Source organism: Mycteria americana, chromosome 3 (genome assembly GCF_035582795.1).
Source record: "Mycteria americana isolate JAX WOST 10 ecotype Jacksonville Zoo and Gardens chromosome 3, USCA_MyAme_1.0, whole genome shotgun sequence".
Taxonomy (NCBI): Eukaryota; Metazoa; Chordata; class Aves; order Ciconiiformes; family Ciconiidae; genus Mycteria; species Mycteria americana.
This window is the reverse complement of record NC_134367.1, coordinates 23,918,083-23,939,766: the sequence shown is the minus strand read 5'-3', so window position 1 is coordinate 23,939,766 and position 21,684 is coordinate 23,918,083. Positions and strand designations below refer to the sequence as shown.

At 38.9% G+C, this 21,684-nt stretch overlaps 1 protein-coding gene across 4 annotated transcripts in view; it reads right to left on the bottom strand.

Moving 5' to 3' along the window:
- The window catches only part of MYOM2 (myomesin 2), an 82,895-nt gene that overhangs the window by 47,477 nt on the left and 13,734 nt on the right, over positions 1 to 21,684 (bottom strand). For all 4 annotated transcript variants that reach the window (XM_075498042.1, XM_075498044.1, XM_075498041.1 and 1 more), the window contains 8 exons: positions 13,358 to 13,446; positions 13,228 to 13,278; positions 12,786 to 12,950; positions 8,243 to 8,404; positions 6,209 to 6,350; positions 4,408 to 4,607; positions 3,203 to 3,256; positions 483 to 610 (listed from right to left, as the gene is read on the bottom strand). In XM_075498042.1, the coding sequence (XP_075354157.1) occupies positions 483 to 610; positions 3,203 to 3,256; positions 4,408 to 4,607; positions 6,209 to 6,350; positions 8,243 to 8,404; positions 12,786 to 12,950; positions 13,228 to 13,278; positions 13,358 to 13,446 (991 nt within the window). The remainder of the gene's footprint in view (positions 1 to 482; positions 611 to 3,202; positions 3,257 to 4,407; positions 4,608 to 6,208; positions 6,351 to 8,242; positions 8,405 to 12,785; positions 12,951 to 13,227; positions 13,279 to 13,357; positions 13,447 to 21,684) is intronic.

The following is a 21,684-nucleotide window of genomic DNA, read 5'->3' as shown; positions in this document are numbered from 1 at the left end:
CAGGGAATAAAATGGAAATGTCAGGGTATAGCAGAGGGTGCCATAAGCCTGCAAAAAGGAAAGTGAGAATCAAATTATGAGTCACTGTTTATTCCTTGCTCTACCACAGGACTAACAGAAACTTCCCTTTAATACCAGCAGACTGCAAACTTCCAGTCTTGCCTGTAGGATTGTGAAATCTTAAGATGTTTCTTTTCCATTAAACTGCTACCTTTCACACGTAGTTTGTTCTCATTTTAGACAGCAGTAGGCAAGTAGCACAGGGGCATCCTTTTCCCCAGACCTTGAATTTCAATGCTCATTAAATCATGTAATAAGACATTTGATTGTCCACGCTTCTCTAACATCCCATTACCAAATCCTGCGAGACATCAGAAAGTGTTAGTTTTATTGTTCATTTTGTAGTTCTAAAAATGAGTTTAATGTAATTGCACACAGCAATGAAACACCTTACAGCCGAATGCCACTGTACAGTACAGTACCTTCTCAATGAAATACGTCAGTGGCTCCTTGCCACGGGGAACAGGTGGATCCCAGCTGAGTACAACATATGTTTTGCTGATTTCTGAAGCATGTACGTTGGTGGGAGGGCCTGGAATCTGAATATCGCCTGGAAGAGTGATAAACGTAGCAAGTGTTAAACAGCAGATTAACCCCTGGGTCAGCACTCATGCTACAGCTCATCTTTCTGAACTCCCACCCTGTAGTGCAATGCTCAGCTATTAGGGGCTACGATATCATCTGTGCAGTTCACTTGCTCACTTCAATTAAATTTTGAGAAATGAATCATCAGTATTAGAAGTTAGTTATTTACTTTTTCTGTAAAAGTTACATATGGCCCCTGAAAACCTATGCATTTGTCACACTTTTTCTTTGATCACATGTGAATTACTTCTATCTGCTAGGCAGAATGCCTTGGAAAAAAACTACTCACTATATGCAAATAAGAGATATTTTTTGATCAAAGAAAGAAGTCCAAAGACTTATTACAAGAAATTAGACTAGAAGAAGATATCTGGAAGGGAAGTAGAGTAAGGAGAAAAACAGCTTAAAACAAAGCAGAAAGCAGAAAAAGAAGAACCTATTAGCAATGTATCCTGTAACGTGATGGTATTACCAGCTGTACAGTCTAAAGCACTTCTAAAAACTGTGGATCAGAGAGATAAAAATATGTCACCAGCCCTCTGGTGACTCCACCAGTTGGTGTGGCCTGATCAAACCCCTTTTCCCACTCAGCCTGCAGGGTTACCAGGAACGTGAGGCAGGATCGCTGGGCCAGGCTGGAGGAAATTAGGGTGGCCGTCTGTGGTCATGCTCACCCACCACAGCGTGAGAAGAAGCCAGTTTTGCTACCCAAGGGATTACAATGGTGTAAAACAGCACTAGATAGGAGAGGCTTGGACCTATGACAGACAGCTTCAGGCATAGCTATGCAGCCCTGAAGAAACTTCCTCTTGGTAATAGGTCATAAATAGCAACTCAGCAGATACCTACAAATATTTTATTTTTATGGCTTGCAATGGAGAAAGCAAAAAGTTTCATTCTTTTAAGGTACATTTTGCCACTTCTCAGGCTAGCAAGGAGCATATATCCTCTAAATGCTCAGGATTTGACATTAAAAGAGAGAAAAATGTTCCAATAATAATCTCTAAATCATGGAAGTGATGTTTTAACAGTTTATAAACATCTGTAGAACTAACCAGGCTCAAAATGTACACTGAAGTTATTTCATCGTACATGTTTCCCAATCAAAATCAGACTTTTTTAAAAGCAAACTGACATATCCAAAGAAAATTTGTTTTCCCTCAATGCTTTCTATATTTGATTTCCTACAAATACACATTTTCTTTAAGAAAGGCACAGGAATAGGCTGAGTTTAAGACAAAATTGCCAACATACAGTCAAGAAAATTACAGTAATCCTTCACAGCATAATGCATAAAGTCAAAAGGTTTCCAGTTGATTTCACATAACTAAATCTCAACATGTTTTCTTACATACTTGAAAAACCTAAAGCTGACATAATTTCTAATGATATAACATGATGGTACAGCCTGCTCTCTCAGAATGGAAGATCACCCGGCACTAAAAAGGAAATCCATTTGTGATCTATGAGATCACTTTTTCAGAAATGGTCTCCAATCTTGCAGATTAAAGTAATGATCTATATAAACAAAGGTATTTGGAAATTCATACTCCTTTATTAAATACGCACCTTCATGAAACAGAAATTCAAATATCATTATTCATGCTTACACCAAAGTGGCTGTTTAACATTTCTGATCATTCTCAGGCAATCCTGACAGCAGAAGTATGTTCTTGGAAGCCAAACAAGTAAGACAAATGTATTCAGATCCTATAATGTGATTCTGATCCTATAATATCCATATCAATTAATTTAGGGTACCACTGTAAAAGTAGAGAAACTTCATCTGTCCCACTTGTGCACAGGAGAAAACATTTAATGTCTGATTCTCCTTTGAACTACACCTGTTCTCAGGTGGTTTTTCTTTTACTATGTTATTATTTGAGTTACAGATTTACAACTTTTGTGGAAGAGAGTAGGCAGAGGTGGTTTTTTACTACCTAGCCATTATAGTTAACATTTTTGACAGTTTAAGTGAGAAGAAGATCATTATCCGAGCCCCCCCAAAAATCACTACATATAGAAACAACCAAAGACAGAAGAAACTCAGGCTTTATCTCAAAAGTTGGCAGTGATTTCTCCTGAGGAAAAAATATTTAGTGTACAACCCTAACCTTAAGAACAACCTCTCTATTCAGATGGATATATTCATTAAAGAATTGGGATGGATTGCATAAGTTTTTATGAAAATGGAAATAACTTGCTCAGGTCATCAAATTCAGTCTAAAAAGCTATATTTAGCTCCCAGAAGGATAGGAGGAAGGGAAATGTGGGCGATGTTCAGCTGTTTAAACTTGGGAAAAGCCAATGCAAAAAGTTGAGGAGATGCTGTCAGCACATAATGATAGTGCTGTTGAGGGTGTGATGATCTCTGTCCTGTCAGACCTCACCTTTCACTTGTGTTCTCTCAGCCTTGCAAACCAGAATATCTGTCTGTATTTATTATTTTAAAGAGTTTACTCACTAGGCGGATTTCTTATCAAGCTATGTTTCTAATTATAATGCTAAAACCCTGGCATATAAACAGATGGACTGAAATCATAGAAATGCTACATACCTTCAAGGTCATCCTTACTGATCACAATCTTTCGCCCTTCATCCACATGAATAGCTGTTAATCAAAATATTCAATTAGTTTCTTGAACCAGTTTAATGTATTTACAAATTTTCCAAATTATTGTTCATCAGCTGTTCAAAAGCCTGTACACCTCTATTTCTGTAACTCTGTTATTAAATCTTTCCACAGATGGAGTCAACTCAACGTCATACACTGCTTCATTCACTTTCATAGGAAAACAGAGCATGGTAAGACAGTACTAAAAATCAATAATCATAGTCACAGAGATGGACTCAATTCTGTGGCAGATGTGTAAACAATTGTATCATGAATTGGACTTTTGTTATAGGAATTAATCATAAAGCTAATGGAAACAGAGCATATTCAACTCAAATTTTACAAGCAACTTTGGGGCAGTGCTCTGCAGTCTTCATAATGAGTTTAATTCCCTTCTTAGTAAAAGGAGCACACAAAACAGAAGATGTGCAAGTACACGATATATGCAATCTGCACAGGGGTTTAGGACATGGCTAAATCAATAAAACTACTCCCCAGAGCAAAGCCAGATTACTCTATTCATGGAGAAGCTCTCATAAGGCTCCTTTGCAGTCTACAGTGGCCTTGAGCACAAGACCAGCTTTCAGAAAGAGCTTGTTCATTAGATTGACTTTTTCCATCTGCCAGAAAAGTCACAATATCAGACACTCCCCAACCTGTAGCATGGGGACTTTGTGCCAGTACTGGCGCTTCACTGAGAAAAAAAGGTGTGAAAAAATACAGCAGTCTGTGGGCCAGTGAATTCATATGACAATTTTTATTTTTTCTTTAACTAAAACAGACATATTCAATAGCTTTTTCAAAAGTTGCTACCAGCAAACGTAGAAGTTTATGGGATCTGAGGACCCATCTCCCAGTGCAAATGATGCAGGGCATATTGGCTCTCTCGAAAACATTGCTCCTTGTGATAATGAGTGTCTATATTTAAAGCTAAGCAAAACCAGACATAATTGAGATGGAGTCCCCAGGTCCTGCCAAACTGTCTGTATGGACGTTGCCATTCCAACTACATCCACCACCTTGAAATTAGTGACATATTCAATCAAAGGAAGAAATAAAATCTGCTCTTTAGGTTAACTAAGAAAACAGAATCTGAAAAAAAAATAAGATCGAATATTCAACATCTGTTTCAGCCTTGCATAACCTACTTTGTGTTCTCTCCAGGTCAACGGGGTCAAGAGCTGCAACAGGCTCAGAGACTCGAGAAGGCCTGCTAATGCCAGCACTGTTCACTGCTCTCACACGGAATATGTAAGACCGTCCCTCGTAAAGACCAGTCACAGGATACTTGCAGATTTTTACAGGAGCATCATTGCACTGGACCCAGTTTTCCAAACCTACTTCACATCTTGGAGTAGCAGAAGACAGCATTTATCAGTATCGTTCCACAATAAATATACAGCATCCTACACACATCAAGTCAGAATGACAGAAGTCACCCTCACTAAGTTGAGGAACTAAACTATACACCTTCATTAATGAAAGTCACACACTTTATACGTTCTTTCCTCTGATCAGATAACCCGTTCCCGCCTTGCTTATATTTATTCATAATGCAATTGAAAGGTCATTTTTCTTGCATGGTTTTTGGCCTTTTCAACTCTCTCGGCTTCCCTTCCATTTGGTTCTCTTCCTTGTCATCTAAAGAACAAGTTATTCACTTCTATTTTTAACATGCACCATGCATGCAGAACATGCTGAAATTGCAACATTCATCTAATCTTTTCCATCTCTTTCTTGTCATATTTTTAAGCAAGCATCTTTGTGCTTTTCCCTCCAACTATGGTTGGGCCACAGAGTGTAGGAGTCATCAGAAGCAGAGTGATGTCCTCATACTGGCTCCTTTGTGTATACACATCTGTTTTGTGTCCTACTACTATAAACTTTTGTGGAGAAGACTGCCTTTTGCCCTGGCAGTACCAGGAAAAATAGGGTCATGATCAAGGGCTCCGTGGTGCTTCAGTAATCCAAGCAAAATGTCAAAAAGCACAGCTGACTAGATTATATACAAAATAGGTTAAATACTCCCATGATCTATGCACTGCATAAATTGGATATAAATGGTAGGGTCCCCAGGACTTAAGTTAATTTCCTCATACTTACTGCTATTCATAAGCCAACATTTTCCAGCAATTACCAGACAGTTGTCTCTCAACTAGACCAAATTACAGGGTAGCAAATGGCAATGAGCTGCAAGTGTTGCTTTTAAGTGTAGAGCAGTATACATTATGAAATCATTTCAGTAATGTTTTTGGTGACTGACAGTTTCAGGCACTAAGGATCAGATGTTCTGCTCTGGCTACATGAGGCAAGCTGCACTTCAGTGGAAAAGACATGCAAAATAGCACTTGGATCCCCTGATTCTGGGCTGCCTGCACTGAGCTGAAACCCCAGCAAAGAACAAAGCAGACTGGAGGAGAGCGAACTGCCATTCTGATTTAAACTACCAGCTCCTGGGGACCCATGCCTTGAGCTCCCGGTGTACCACAGTTAAGGCAGAAATAAAAAGATAATATAATAATCTAGATTTCATCTTTTGCAGTATACAGATTAAAGAGACTAAATATAATTCAAGATGCCCATGGATTCTGGCTTCTATAAATTAAATATTGCCAGGGCTCATTCTCTGATTTGACCACATCCATACTATTGAGCATTTTTAGTGTCTGATAAAGTGTGGCTGCCTGTAAATGAACGGCCCCTGGCCCTTGCTAACTCCCAGACTGTGCCCAGAATTGCCTGGGAAGGTACTAGATCATCTGGACTAAAAGTTTGCCAGGGAACAATCTAGTAATATAACACAGTAGGCAACTGAGTTCCAGTGCCTAGGGTCTGTAAAAATATATCTAAAGAACCCAGGTATTGAAGGATATAATGGTAATTTTTTTTTCTTCAGTATATACATGGTTTTGGCAATGAACAAAATTAAATAAATCCCAATTTACATACTTGTCAACAAAATATCCAATGACTGGGCTCTCACTGGTTGTGTTTGGTGGTTTCCAGGTAACGATAACATAGTCTCTGTTAGCATCATGACATTGAACATCCATCGGCGCCCCTGGTGCTCCCGCAATCAATGCATCAGCATCTGGATCACAAATGAAAATAAATCAGTTTTGACTCTGACTCCTCTGAAATCTACCACAAAGACAAAAGGGAAGATTTCCAGTTCACTGTGCTATTTGTTTATATGAATGGGAGCCCAAAGACTTCATTACACACTAATTCACTGCATTAATGAATCAGGCCCATAATGTCTATACCTCCACATAGATAAAAATGTTCAGGGATATTTTTGAGGCAGAAAAGCAGTTTAGGCATCAAACACCCATTACTTTTCACAAGAATTAAAAGCCCAGCTACCCATTTGTTTTTTATGCTCTTTCCCACTGAAAGCTGTAGCTCAGTGGGTTACTGACCAGACCAAGGTAGCCAGTAAAGAACACGTAGCTGAGGAAAATAAATCTCTTAAGGAATAGAAAATTTGCAAACTCCTGGTACATTTCTAAAGCTACTTTTTATTTAAAGTCTTACAATACCAACAGATATAAGTAATCAGTGTTCGATCATTTTGAGAGGTGTTGACTGACGTGGACCCACAAATCCTAATGAAGTCTCCTAACAGGTAAAGTTCTCTCCCTTCAAAGAAAGGTTTCTATAACACAAAAACATCCTGTATAGAGTCTAAATTTGTAGAGTCTAATCACAATCAGTTGTGAGGTGGCTGGTGCTCAGTATCAGATCACAGCCTACATGAAAAAAGGCAAGAGGAAGGCCAACTGAGGACACTAGGGACTCCAGAGGATATAGCTCAAGTCCAGGGTCCTGTGCATGCAAAGGGATCAGACACAGTATAAAATGGACAATAGAGGTACCTAAAATTGACCCACCACTACAACAAAAACTTCTGGGAAAGTTATTATACATTAGTGGGCCTTTTTCACCTGGGTACTTTCTTTCTTAGAAGGTAATGGGGAAATAGAAACCTTTAGCAAATTGTTTCCAATGACATCAGGGTGGCAGAGTGGATTGTTCAGGACATATTGCAAAGCTGATTAAGCCCTTGCACTAGTCCTGTGAGGAAGATGGATCTCAGCCCCCCGAAAAAAAATTCATGTCCCTCCACCCCATACAAATTGTCTGGATGACACTTCTGCAAGACACAGATGTTTCAATACATTTCCAAGAAGAACAAGGTTTAAAATTAATATAGCTCCAACAGCTTCAGTGGGGCTGCTCCAGTTTGCCACCATCAAGTATGTTGTCCAATGATTTAAGAGAGTGAAAGAACTGCTAAGCCAGAGATATTTTCATCTTTCAATGAAAAAATAAAAAAGTGAAAACTAAGTTCTGCTCACAGGTGCATGTGGAAGCTCATTCTCATTTCACTGAGTTGTGCATGCAAATGTGAGGGAAAATTCTGACCTTTGTTCTATTCTAATACATTTACCTCCTTTTATCTATGCCCCTTGTGAAAACTGTATTTATTCAGTGAGCTGATTTCTTACTTAGCTTCTTTTCTCTGATTATTGAGATGACTGTGACTGGTACAGTGGTGGGAATATTTCTTTTGCTTTATCCTGCCAGGCACAGGATATGAGAATGTCCAACAAGACTCATTCCCAGTAGGCAATCTCAAGAGCTAAAGCTATCACAGTGAGGACTGGTAGTATGCAAAGACGTTTATTTCCTACCGGGAAAGGAGATGGCGAAGAAAGAAACAAGCTGTTTCTTCACAAGAATTATTTCTCTGGTTCTTCAGGAAAGAAAATGTCCTCAGGAGCATGCTCCTCTTGAAGCTCCCCATTCATGTAAGGTGACTGTTTTTTTCTAGCACAGACTACTATATAAATCAAATTACTATGAAATACCACAAGGCTGGATTTCTTTTGTACTTCAGTCAATACATGAGATTGTTTAATAAAACTAATCTTTCTACTGCTCTTTTTAATTTCTCCCCAAGAAACATGAAAAGTTTACCTCTGACAAACAGGTATGCACTGTATTCACTCACTCCACCTTTTGTAACCATGCGCAGGGTGTATAAACCTTCATCATCTTTGTTCAGATGGGTAAAGGACAGAGCTGCCTGGCCTTCTCCAAAATACAGCTTCGTCCACTTGGAGTCCTTTATCAGCACGTCTGGAAGAGAAGACCCATCAGACAAGGTACTGTGCTGGCCAGAACAACCTACGTCCTAGTGCAGCTCTGTGCTAATCAGGGGCACAATCTAACCTTTATGCCAGCTTTATTCAGAGTGATGGTGCTTTGATGCTATGAAAACTCTACAGAGAGTAAGCTGTGTCTCTCTAAACTTATTTCATCAGTGAATTTTAGAGAATATGAGGTCTCAGGCTACCCTATGCAGTGCCAACAACAGAATTTCCATCACTATAATTTTTGATACACTGACAGAGAAAAATATTATCCACATTTCGAAACAATGACATGAAAACCTGCCATACCCTGTAATGAATGCAGGGTGGAACTTTGTTTCATTTTTAATAAGTTTTGCTACCTCTTCAGGTCAAATGTCAGATTACTCAATTTCTTCCTCCAAGTTTAAAGACCAGATTTCAGTTTAATCTGAAGACTGCTATAAATATACACCAAATTTAAATCTTCAAGGCATGCCTGTTGAGCAGTGAATAAAATTAAATTTGAATCTCTCACAGGTGAGAGGTGGTGACCCATGATTAATGCAAATTAATCTGATTGCCTAGTGAAACCAGAGCAAAAGAATGAGCAGGATATTTTATGGTAGCCAAGGGACTTTCACATATCACCCTTTTTAATAATTGATTGGATTATTTTTGATTTTTAACTCCCTAAAACCTACTGCATACTAATTTATTGTAATCAATGCAGCAGAACTGTATTTAAAGGAGCTGAATATCTATAGATGTTTATTATTCTATTTCTTAAATACACTTTGGAGCAGACACTCAAACAATTGCAAAAAAATTACCAGCTGAATTGCATAAGAAGGTATAAAAAAATGACACACATTCAGATAATAAGGCATCTGGAAGACACACACTACTAAAACTTACAGCAGTAAATTACATAATCACCTAAGCATACAATTGTTTTCTGAGAAGCATACAAAGTAAATTCAGTTATATTCCTTCCCTTCTCATGGGGTTCATCCCTTCTCATGGGATTCATTCCCATGAGATCCTTAATCATGAGATCCTTACGTAGAAAATCTGCATCTCCCCTTTCTGTTGTGCACATCACAATGTACCGAGACTTTGTGTAGAGAGACATGAAGTACTTTAAATGAAATCTAAAAATGTCTTCACCTAGAACTTTAACCAATGCATGAGTTCTGTGGAAAAGCCTAAAGAAAAAATAAAGTTGAGCGACCAGCACCTCTGAAAAGCAGGTCTCTTATTTAGACTCCAAGCTTGAGTGGAATGGTAGACACTCTAGTTTGAATATATAGAAACGGTAGGCAAGCCTGTATTGTCTGTTAAGGCCAGAATCATCCATTTCCACCTTTTATGTGTACCTGAGACCAGAAACTGTGGAGGCAGTCATGTTTGGTAAGAGCAGAAAAACTTATCTCCTTCAGACAGGGCGAAACACCCACCAGATCCCCTACCAAAGCAGGAGCTCTCTTTTTTAATGAAGTCTGGATGGATGACTTTCTAGACAAGCCAAGAAGAAGAGTAAATTTTGGCGGCCACAAACATATTCAGAAATTCTAATAGAGCAGGTATTCATGCACCTGCCATCACAATAATATTACAATTACAGGGTCTCACTACTGGACTCAAATTCCCAGTCTATTCACGTGTTGTGCTCTGTCACTTCTCCCACAATTTACCAAAGAACGAACCTGCAGGATACTAACTCTCAGAGGCAGTGTGACTCAAGCCTCACATGTTGTTTTCAGTACATGAGATAATTTTCCTAAAACATCTCTATGCTGAAAATTCATATAAGGTGTGGGCTATATACTGAAGCTTCTTTTCATCATGTATTTTGGCCTGCTGAATTTTCAGCTAAATTCTGCACTCCATTATTTTTCCATCTGAATTCAATTATTTTATTCTAGATTACAGTATAAATGGCTGCGGAATGCCAGTACATATAGCTTTATAATGTTTATATTACATTAGAGATCAATAACAGAAGGCTCTTATTACCAGCTGAACTCATATCCAGATTAGATATATGTTCCTGAAATATCATTTTGATTTAGTTCTTTCAGTATCTTAAATTGTTCTAAGTGGGCCATGAATTATAGACATCATATTCATGTTTGTCAAATCCCAAACCACTTTAGAGGATTTGATTCAGTTGACTTATATGCCCCTAGGAGTCTAGTAGACATCCTCAATAAGGTTCACTTGCATGAAGCTTATTAATGCTGGATAAACACATATTTCTCTTGTGTATAATTATTAGAAGTAAATCATACATATCCATCTCAGGGCTTTAGTTGTTATTTGATTAACACAAACTGAAAAATTTTAGGAAAAATACAGTTTGTCTTAATGCAAAAGTAGAATTAAGTATTAGCTCTCAAAACAAACAGAACGTCTAAAGCACATGATGTTGAACAAATTATTAACCTTCTCATTGTTTACATTTATGCATTGCCTCCAGCTCTCAAGAGACTCAACACAGGGAACTGTAGCACATAGCAAAGGTTCATAGTGCATGAATTCCCGCTGTGTTTAGGAACAAGTTCTGCCAGTTGATACACCTGTACACCTCATGGAAATATTGTGATCTATGGATGTGCAATGAAGGACAAATCTAAGCTTGTTTGTATCATCTTATTTCCTGTAACAGAAGTAGAATAATGGGATGAAAGCCTATCTGACTCACTAGCAAAAACCTATTGGCTTCAAAGAAACCAACTTTTCATCTCAGGTTTTCACAGGGAAGGTAAACTTAAGTCAAATAAGGGGGAAAACAAAAAGCATAATATTGTTACATATCAAGAGGGAATTATCTTGGCATCATGAAGGGTTAAACTGAAAGGGCCGTAAGCTTTTGTTCACCTATCCATAGTGCAAGAACAATTCATGTTGGATGAAAAGTAGAACAATATGGGACATCCCTTGAAGATTAGCAGTTCGTTGTAGCTGCAGTTCCAAATCCAAAATTTCAGAGGTTTGGCACCTTGAGAATCTGGGCCCAGTAGGAGACAAAGTAAAGGTACCATTGAAACTGATGGCTCACCTCAGAGTGAGGTGAGCGATTCTTTATAGCGATTACAAATCCCTGTACACTTCAGTGGGAACAGAATCTGGGTTCAAGGATGAGCCTTAGATTTTAGGTTATCCATCAAACAAAACAGCCATTTTTATTATTTCATATTTTTTGTTTTAGTAACATCTAATAGTTCCATCACAATGAAGTATCCACAGTGATAGACAAATAATAATGAAACAGTAAGCAGCAGTCTGTTCCTGAAGGATCGGATGCGAATCTATGTAAAACTATGATGTACATGAAACAAAAGGCATAACTAGCAGCAATAAAAGCATCCTTTTTCTGATTTTCCTAATCCTTAATTTTCTTTACTGCCTTATTAATCTTTCTGTCACTTCTTAGTTTATGCACCACATTTTGTCAGCTATGGAAATTTCTGCCAGCTTGCCTGGGACCAGTCTGAACATCGACCTTCGGAGTCCACCTCCCTCAGACGTGGTCCCTTTGGGGAAAGGTCTCACAATTCACAAATAACCAAGGCTTTCCTTAAATCCTCAGGCAGAATATTTACTTTAGAATCCTACACAGAGATTGTGGTTGGTGAAAAGTGGTGAGCTAAATATCTACACTAGCCTGCTAACTGTTAAAATTTAAGTAGTTAGTTTTATGTTTCAAGACCTTTTTTTGGTGCAGTGAATAAACACTACTCATGCAGGGTTTGTGTACCATCCACCAGAGTATATGATATGCTTCAGTGATGTTATTTTCAGTACTTCCAGTTAAGACCGCTTCATTTGGCATAGCATAGTTTTTCACTGACAAAAGAGGCAAGGAAAGCAACCTACCAACATGGCACTTAAACAGCAGAGCAAAGGCATGTGTTTCAGGCCTGGCTCCTATAAGTATTTCTGAACTATACATTAAATTGATTTTAATATAAAATTCACAATGAATATTGGAGCAAGATGGAAGTCGAGGCTCATGCCCACACCTCAGTGCTTCAAACTTTGATTTACTGCTCTGAGTACCCTTCAGCTCGGTGGTCACAGCATTCAACTATAAATCATGGCCAAATCTAGGAAGTGAGTCTGGATCTCCACCTAGTCAGTAAATGTTCTAACTATTGTGTTATTACATGATATGAGATTACCTCGTGTTGCTGTAAACGTGTGCTCAAGAAAAGGTTGACCAAGTCATTTAATTGAAAGAGAGTGCAGCTCTATAAATTCTAACTAGAGATATTTGTTTGCTCTATTCTAAATTTAATTCTGAGAATCTCATGTTCTGATCTGTGTCCTCAATGTTTCCTCCAGCATTTTCCAGGTAGCTTCTATTCAATGTACTAACTTACCATCTCTATACCACTCAGCACGAGGTCGTAGTCTTTTCAGGTCTGGGGTGACCAACATAGAACACTTCAGGGTCAGTGTTTCACCTTCAGTTCCAAAGGTGACTCCAAACTTCTCCAGAAACTGGACATCAATGTGGGTGAAGCAAACATCATATGACAGGGGCACTATGCATGAGAAAATGAAAACATTCTTGAGTATAAGTAAATTGTACTTGGCACAGATTACTGTCTGATCTGAACAGGAGATGGAACTCTCTATTATACTGTATGCTGATCTAGAAATGCAACTGGGAAAGCAAAAGCATCTGGACAGCTCCTATTGTAACTGAATGCTTAGAAAGCAAAGCCAGAAGCAGCAAGTTGTATACAATTTTCTCATCTGTAAAACATTACTCTGATAAGAGTACATAAACTATCTAAGCAAAAAGAAAAAAATGCTTACGGTGGAAGGGCATTATCCCAGCTGGGTGAGGTTCTTCATCCTCTCTGAACCCTATAAGTAACATACAATAAACATTCAATGACATGAGCATGGTATTTATTTCTTGTTTTAATCATGAAGCAGGACTTACTTCGCACAATCACAGCACAATTAGTCGATGCCTGCCCATGGACATTTGTTGCAACTGCTGAATAGGTAGCAGAATCATCAAAATCAGCTCTGAAAAGGGGAAGGAGGAAAACAGATGACATATTATGCAAATACAAATTCTCTTAATGATTGATATTACACACCAAGCTATGTCAACCCCGAGGAAAGTGTATAAAGCTCTTTGCTGGTGTCACACAGTGCAAGACGTTGATGAAAGACAATCAGAAAGCTGTACTGTTTTTTATGGCAGTTTTATCACAGCTTAGTGTGAGGCTGCATTAACTTGAGCAAACTGGAAATGACCTTTAGAGAATGATCAAAAGGAGATAGCTGGAGGATGCCAGTCTGGCTATTCCCTTTCTGTATGTAACCTTCTTCCTTAATCCATCTTGCCCTTCTGCCATGTATTTTAAGAAAGAGACATGGAAGAAAAGCACAAGTGATGCTGCAGAAATTCCTCCTTCTATGGCTATTCCCAGCAGGCAGATACCGGCATTTTTTGCCTCTCTCACATCTCTTAGGCAGTCCAGAGGAAACGATACAAAACCAGGGAAACTGACCAAAACTGTTTATGGTCATAAATGTTTTGGCTTGATACATTTTTTAGTGAGAAAAGATATTTATTATGCAAGGACAATATAATGAAAAATAAAGCAAAAAATAGTTGCTTCATGTAAAATAGGACCCAGTGATGGATTGTCTCACTTACTACATCCTTCCTTGAAGAGGAAGTTACACTAGCAGATATATGGCCAGATGTTAAGATATAGGTACAAACTTTGATGTGCCAGTTCTTCTCTTATTTAAAATGGGGTCAGTCAGGAGAACTATTGACATAAAATTGAAGTAAAGGAAAGGAAACTAAACTATGTGCAAATATATTTTTGGTGCAATTACTCAAATTTACTGTTGAAATAAACTTATTTGCTGTGTTTCTAACAAATATAAATATAAGTGACTACTGACTAGAAAAAGTTAAAAATATTTTGGACTAATTTTTGGTAAAATGCATGGGTAGAATGGGATTTCCTCAATTTTGCTGAAAGAACTTAGTCCAAATGAAGAAACAATTTTGAAAAGGCAGAATATTTCATTTTTACATTTCAGAATTAATATTTTAATTTTTAAAAATATTTCAGAATTTACTTCTGCTTTGGTTTCAGAAACATACTAAATATTCTAATATGAAATAAAACATTTTGGTTTTGAATGAAAAAAACCTTTTTTTTGGTCCATTTCAATATTTTTTCTTGAACTTTTCCATTAGCCAAGTATTCTACAACATATCTGTCAAACAAAACTGTTGATTTTTTTTATTTCTTGGAATTTCTATTAGGTTGAACCATCAGCTAATGAGAGTGCTGTCTGAAACACAAACAATTAAATCCTGCTTCTGTGTAGTTCATTTAGTAGTGTATTTAATGGAGGCCACTCTGAAATTTCCAGTGATGAGATACAATGTTCTGCATGCATGCACTTAGTTCCCTCTCAGAAGAACAAATTTGTATCTTCTTGGCAACTGCCAGATGAAAGGGATGAAATTCTGATTGCACTTGTCTTCTAAGAGGTCATATATCCCAGGTGTGAGAGAAGAAAGAATATGTAAAAGTGTTTGATGTAAATTGCATAACAGGATGCCAATTTGGGGGTATGTAGCACCTGTGACAGGCACATCAGACACCTATTTTTCAGTTCTTGCATATATTCTGGACAGAGTCATATCACAAAAATGATACTATCTGCACTGCGATGTCTAAAACACAACTTGATGAAAGCTCTATTAAATTGAGATTTATCTCTCTAAAAGTACAGGACTAACAGCTCCTCCTGGAGGGTAATCTTCAGCCACACATTTCACAAAATAAAGAGGTAAAATATGAAGTTTATCATACAATTAATTATCAAAGCCAGAGGGGTAAATCCTAAGAGTAGTCCACTTAACCAAAAAGCCTGCAGTTGGGTATGAAGCCCTTGAGCACCCTACTACCGTCTGGACAGGCAAAGTAAGTCTGAAAAACAATTTAAAAGAATTTAAATACTAGGCTTCATATTATTCAACATTTTTTTGTTTGTTTTCAGGAAGGATTTAAAAAAATGCCAATACCTGTTCACAGTTCTATATAAAGCTTAACTGACTCTGGACTTGCTTGAAAGCTGTCGGACTTGGCAACATTTCTTTGCACTAACTTCTTAAAAACAAGAATGATTTTTTTACTATCCCAGTTTCACACTATTTAACATTTGGGTGATAAAATGCCAAAAGCAAGGCAAAACTGCAGTAAAACTGCAGGCTTCTTTCCTAAGACATGTTATAATGTCTTTATAGGAAAATGTACATAATTCATACATTTCTCACAGCCCAGTACAGTGTCTCGCTATAATGAAACAAGCTAACAACAAATGAGGCATCTCAAAAATTTCTTACAAGAAGGGGCATTGCAGAACTGACTGTACTGGAACCGTAAGGTGTTCCTGTCACTCTGCACTACATCCCTACTTTAAGGAGATATATATATATACAGTAAATAGTACATAGTACATGTTATATTTAATAACATATTATATATTAGTAAATTAAACAGTGTTAGGTAATGTGCGCAGAAACTGGATCTTGATCACCCTAGTGCTGATGTGTTAGAACAGCCTTTGGCATGCCTTGCTGTGTGCCAGCTCTCCAAAAGGATTCCCAGACACAGGTCAGGAGATAGCAAGGGTCCATTCCCAGAAAACAGTCTGGATGTAGCTGCCCTGTCCTGAAGGACAAGAGAATTAGTCCATCCCATGCCAGGAGGCCACTGTGGCAGAGGATAGGTTTAATGTACTATGGCAAGCAGATTTCAGAAGTGCAATTCCTAGGCACTAGTGGCAGGTATATGCCAGACCCTCCAGAAGGATGGTGCACACACATCTGACAGAGCATGTGCTGGGGGAGCCATGCTGTGATTGCTGATGAGGTGCTGATCCGTCCCTGGGCTGGACACGGTTTAGGCAGCTTACAGCACCCATATCATAACTGAGTGATGCATGGTACCCCACCACTGCTGTATTAGGCCGTTCCCTCACATAAGCAAAGCATTACTTCAGGCTGCTTTACTTCTGTCAAATCCAACTTAACTGCTCTTTAACATTTTGTTGTTGTTGCAGAGTGTTGACAACAAGGATAAAATAACACTATATGTTAGCTGAGGTTAACTCTGATTAACTATCCCTTTAAAATAGTCATCATCTGCTGTCAGTGTTGGCTTCATTTTCCATCAAAACAACAGATAAAACAGTCACTAGGAATTCATTTCTTTAAGAATTACACAGGATTCAGGATCTAAAGAGTGATTTATGATTGACCACAAGGTGGCGTAAAAATAAGCCAGAAATTATAGAAACGTGTATTCTGAATAAAAGAGAGGCCCCAGTCTGTGCTTGACCACTCAAAGCGTCAGAAATCTAGGGGTGTAAGAACTGTGAAGTCATCTCCCTAAAATGAAGAAGCAGAATGGCATATATCCGATTAACTTTCCAAATGGAGATATATCTGTGCTCATCTCAATCCTCGCCCCATAGCCTTGCTCTCTCATAAGGAACAGCAAAATACATCTCTTGATGAGATTTTCCTGTTTGTGAGGGTCTCCAAGGTAGACAAAACAGAATATGATCCTAAAGGTCTCTAGAACAGACAGGAGATTCACAAAAGGGTTGTTTCTTCAGCCCAAAAAGTTCAATGCCTCAAAGCAACTATTTGGCAGAAGTTAGTGATGGAGTGAGAATTAATTTTCTCAGGGAGAAAAAAAGAAAGACATTACTGACCGAATGACTGACCACACTCTTACAACATCCTTTGGTTTTATGAAGAGAAACAAGGTACTTGCAGTTATTATGAACGTACAGGCAACAATTCCCCGGTCCAGGCACTTTCTGCTATTTAAGAGGTCCTAACAACTCTACCCGTTTTCTGGAAGTCACTGCTTTGAAAGCATTTTACAATTCCTTGCTATGATCTCTAACCTGACTTTCCAGGAGATAAATCAAACCAGCTTAGACAGCCTAGTACTCAGTGGACTGCCTTCAAATCTGGTATCAGAAGTGTACAGGGTTAGTGTGTAAGAGCTACACAGCACATTTGTTTAATACACACTTTGAGGAAAGTTGGATAGGATGGCAAGTCACATAAGGTCCTGACTCTTTTTTTGTGCCAAGTAATACTCAGACTGAGGATTATCCTGGAAACTACTTCCCTGTATGCTACAACCCCTAGATTTCCTAAATTGCACTGTAAAGTGCATTGAGTCAAGACCAGTTAGAAATGATATTTGACATACCCAGGAGGCAAGGTGTGGTCTCTCCAGTTATTCTTGCATCATGATGGAGAACGTGTTTTCCAACCTTTACAAAGGTCAAATAAAATATGCATAGAGTACATTTAGATAGCATGAAGTGTGAGTGCAGAGCTGTATCTGTCCCAAGGTACTAATACTTTTTGTGAAAATTAAATTGCCCTGAATCCACATGAGGTTCTGAAGTGCTAATGTTTGTGCAGGGAATATTCCCCAGGCAGATACATCTGTTTAAAATGCATATATTCATCCATCTGCCTAGTGTAGATTTAAACACAGGAGTTAAGAGTGAAATAACATTTTTGCCTGAATTGGAACACAATTCAGTGCATGTCAAGAACAGGAAGCAGAACGTAGTAAATTACACAGTTAAAATTGCCTCCTTTGAATTCAAATGACAACATTTTCAGTGTTATGGCTATATGACATCAAAATGTGGAAATACTCTACAGGATTACCATCTCATGTACTGAATCTCCAGTCAGACTGAATCTGGCTGATTCTTTTTGGTTGGTTGGGTTTTGTTTTTACTGAAGAGGGGACCCGTGTTACGAGGTGGCCACTTCCTCAAGCTCCCAACTATTGCAGCTTATAGGGGACAGCGACTGACGGGTCAGAAGGGCACAGACCATTTCATTTGGGGGCTGTTGTTTGCATTTCAGCAAATAAGAAGAGCAGAAGTACACCATGCCTGCTGCCTATATGGTCACTGGTACTGCATACCTGCGAAACCCTGGGAGCTGCAGTTTATCACCTGATCAACCCTATACAGCTCAAAGGCTCTGCCAGAGGACTGCCTTTGCCGCAACGCCTCTACTCTGCCCTGCTTCCACCTACAGCGAGAGAAAGGGCAGGCTTCACTCTCTCTCTCTCCAGATTAAATCATCTCAAGCCTTTTGTGCCTAATCAAAATAAATAGCGCTGTACTGACTGCACAGTGTCAGTTGTTAAATGAGAATAGTTAGAAGAGAAGGTTTGTTCAATTTTTAAGCTTTTTTTTAAAGCAGTGCTGGTGGTGCTGAGGAGCTGAGCGCCTGATCGGAGGGCTCGCTCTGCCTACTAGCAGCAAGTATTACACTGCACTCTGCTGGCTCTGCTGCACATTTTTGCTGATGCAACCACAAACCTTTGCTGCAATTACAAGCGCTTCTTAAGCGATGACTTAATGAAACAGGAGAGGGCCCTAATAAAAGACAAAATACTGCCAAACTTTGAGCCTTGTATAGGTGAGACTGTGCAGCCACATCACGCTGACTGAGCTCTGGAAAATCAAACTGCCTTCCCTGCTCCTTCTACCATCCAGCCCCCCTCAGCGCACCTCCCTGCTCGCTGAGGGGTGGGGGGCAGGATCCAACGCCCCCAGCCAGGAGCATACTGCTGTCCCCTCTGTGCCCCAGCCCACATATCAGGAAATGTAATGTAGCCATTCACAGTTGCATAAAGCTAAGCGATTCATTTAAGGAGGCATCACAGTAAACAAAAACAAAAACAAAAACCCAAAACCTGTTGCTAAACAAGTAGCAGCAACTAAGAAATTCAAAACGTTATGATTTTTAATTACTAAAATATACACTAAGGCAGAAAGTATTTTGCAGCTATGGTATAAAGCAACAGGGCATCCTCATCTTGACTACCTCTGATATAGAAATCTTTTCTTGTATTATGTGCCTGTCCATAGTTAAATTAGGCTGGATAAAGAAATACATTCTAAACAAACCCTCACATTCTCAGACATGTATCAATCACTTCAACTACCGGTAGCTTTCCCTCAGAGGATTCCTCACAGTCTCCTCCGAATCACCTATCAGAAGTGAGATGAAAGATGAGGTGAACCACTACCCCGGTGCAGGCTGGCAATATTTCTTCTCCTACAATTATGAGATGTGCAAAAAATATAATGAAACTCCAAACCCCTTTTCTTTACTGCTCAAGGGAGACCTTGAGCTCAAGCCCCCAATTGAAGAATCCTAAAGGGAGCAAGAAAGCGGCACTATATGCTAATGATAGCACTGAACGCATGAAGAAAATGTGGTAAATTGAGTGCAGAGCATCATAAAAAAATGAGACAGAGAAATGAAAATTATCTGGTTACTGTATAGGCTTATGGGCCCTGGAAGACAGCAAACAGGGGGGGATGAAATTGTGTCCAGTTACTACTTTAAGATGACAAGGTGACATTCTGGTTTTGGTGCCTCAAGAATTTTTCCACTGGGATCAAGGAATACTCATAGTAATAAATATCACGCTTGCATCAGAAGAAAAAGTTCAGTCCCCAAGCTTCACTGAAGCGCTAGAATGGTAGCCAAGACATTCCAAGGCCGTTCTGAGCGCCTGCAGATCAGATGACATGCAGCTCAGCACTTTGGTATGAACAGCTGAGAACAGCACAGAAGTGGATAGATAGAAAATCCCAACAGTTCTACTTCCTGGAAAAAAAATAGTACTCCAAATATATGTGCACAAAGATATGTATGGAATATCCAGAGTTAATTGATGCATCTTTGTATAAAAACATTAATAATATATATATTTTAACGACTACCTATACATTCATTGTTTTCAATACAAGAAACACCTAATGCAAGTTTGATAATAAATAAATAAATTTAAGGTTAGAAATTTTAATTTAATAAACTGTATAAATCTATGGCAAATAAATCATAACTCTGGGTCTACAATCCCCCAGTATTCTTTTAAGTGGAGAAGGGAAACATGTGGGAGAGCAGCCAGGCATCTTTACATGGCAAAAAGATCATACTGGCAGACAGAATGAAAGAGAAACGGAGCAACAGCCTCTGAAGATGGTTGCTTGGTTGAACATAAGGGAGTCTGCATGAATACGTACAGGTCTGGGACTAGTAAACAGTGGGTGATGATGGGTAGGTGTGGGAACCTGAGTGGGTGCCAGCAAATGACTCTGTGGTATGTCTGAATAAATATGGCTGGGTCTGAACACTCCCAAAGCTGATTGTGGATGGTGTATACATGACCGATAACTGGCACAGGAAAGAGAAAAAAAGCACCAAGGGGAGGTAAGCCATTAGTACCCTTCAGCCTGATGGTTACAGATGCTCAGAAAGCAGCATGAACACTGATTCTCTTTTCTTCAAAAAGCCGTTTATTCCCAAAATGTCACAAAAGGAACGCATGTACTGCATATCCAGCATCTGGACTCACCAAGCAGCTGCTCATGGACACTAACGAAGGGAAATAAACACAGTCACAGTCACTCACTGGCAGGAAGTCACCACAGTTTCCTCTCCTGACTGTCATGCACACACATCCAGACAGAGGAGAGCATTTTCCATTTTCCCTGCTGCAAGGGAGAGGATTTCAGGAGGACAACCTGTTTTTTATCTTTTAACCTCCTGCTCTCATCTCCAAAAGTAATGTTGGTGGGAAGAATCAGCTGTGCTGAGACATCTCATGGATACAGAGAGCAGTCAGCAAGTTACCCATAGCCTGGGGGCAGAAGACTATGAGCATCTTAGAAGTACTCGTAAGTACTGCTACTCCTTGAGAAGCATCCCTTAAAAAGCAACAACGTAATGGTTCTTGCTGACAGCTTCTGTACAGGGTTATGTTTCTCCCATCCTGAGCTATGGAAAGGTGGAGAGTTGGGCTGGACTCTATTGAAGGATGACAAAGGCAAGTAGTCCTTCCCAAAAGTAGAAGGAATGATGCATTTATTTCCTGTACTAATGCCACAAGGCTGTGCTCAGGGCTGCTTCCACTGCTGACAGACGGAGAAAGGGTAGAAGATGAAACGTTTGGCTAGCTAAGTGTTAGCCACAAATATTCCAGCTGTTTCAACACAGCTGATGCTCATGTGCTAGAGAAATTAAAAGGGGAGTTTTGTGTCTCTGTTCTAGATATTAATTTTCTTTTTAAATACCACAGTAATGTCCTCATTTTTCTTTGGGTTTTTATATTTTTTAAAAAAGCTTGTACCAAGTCACATGTAACATGCAATATTTCA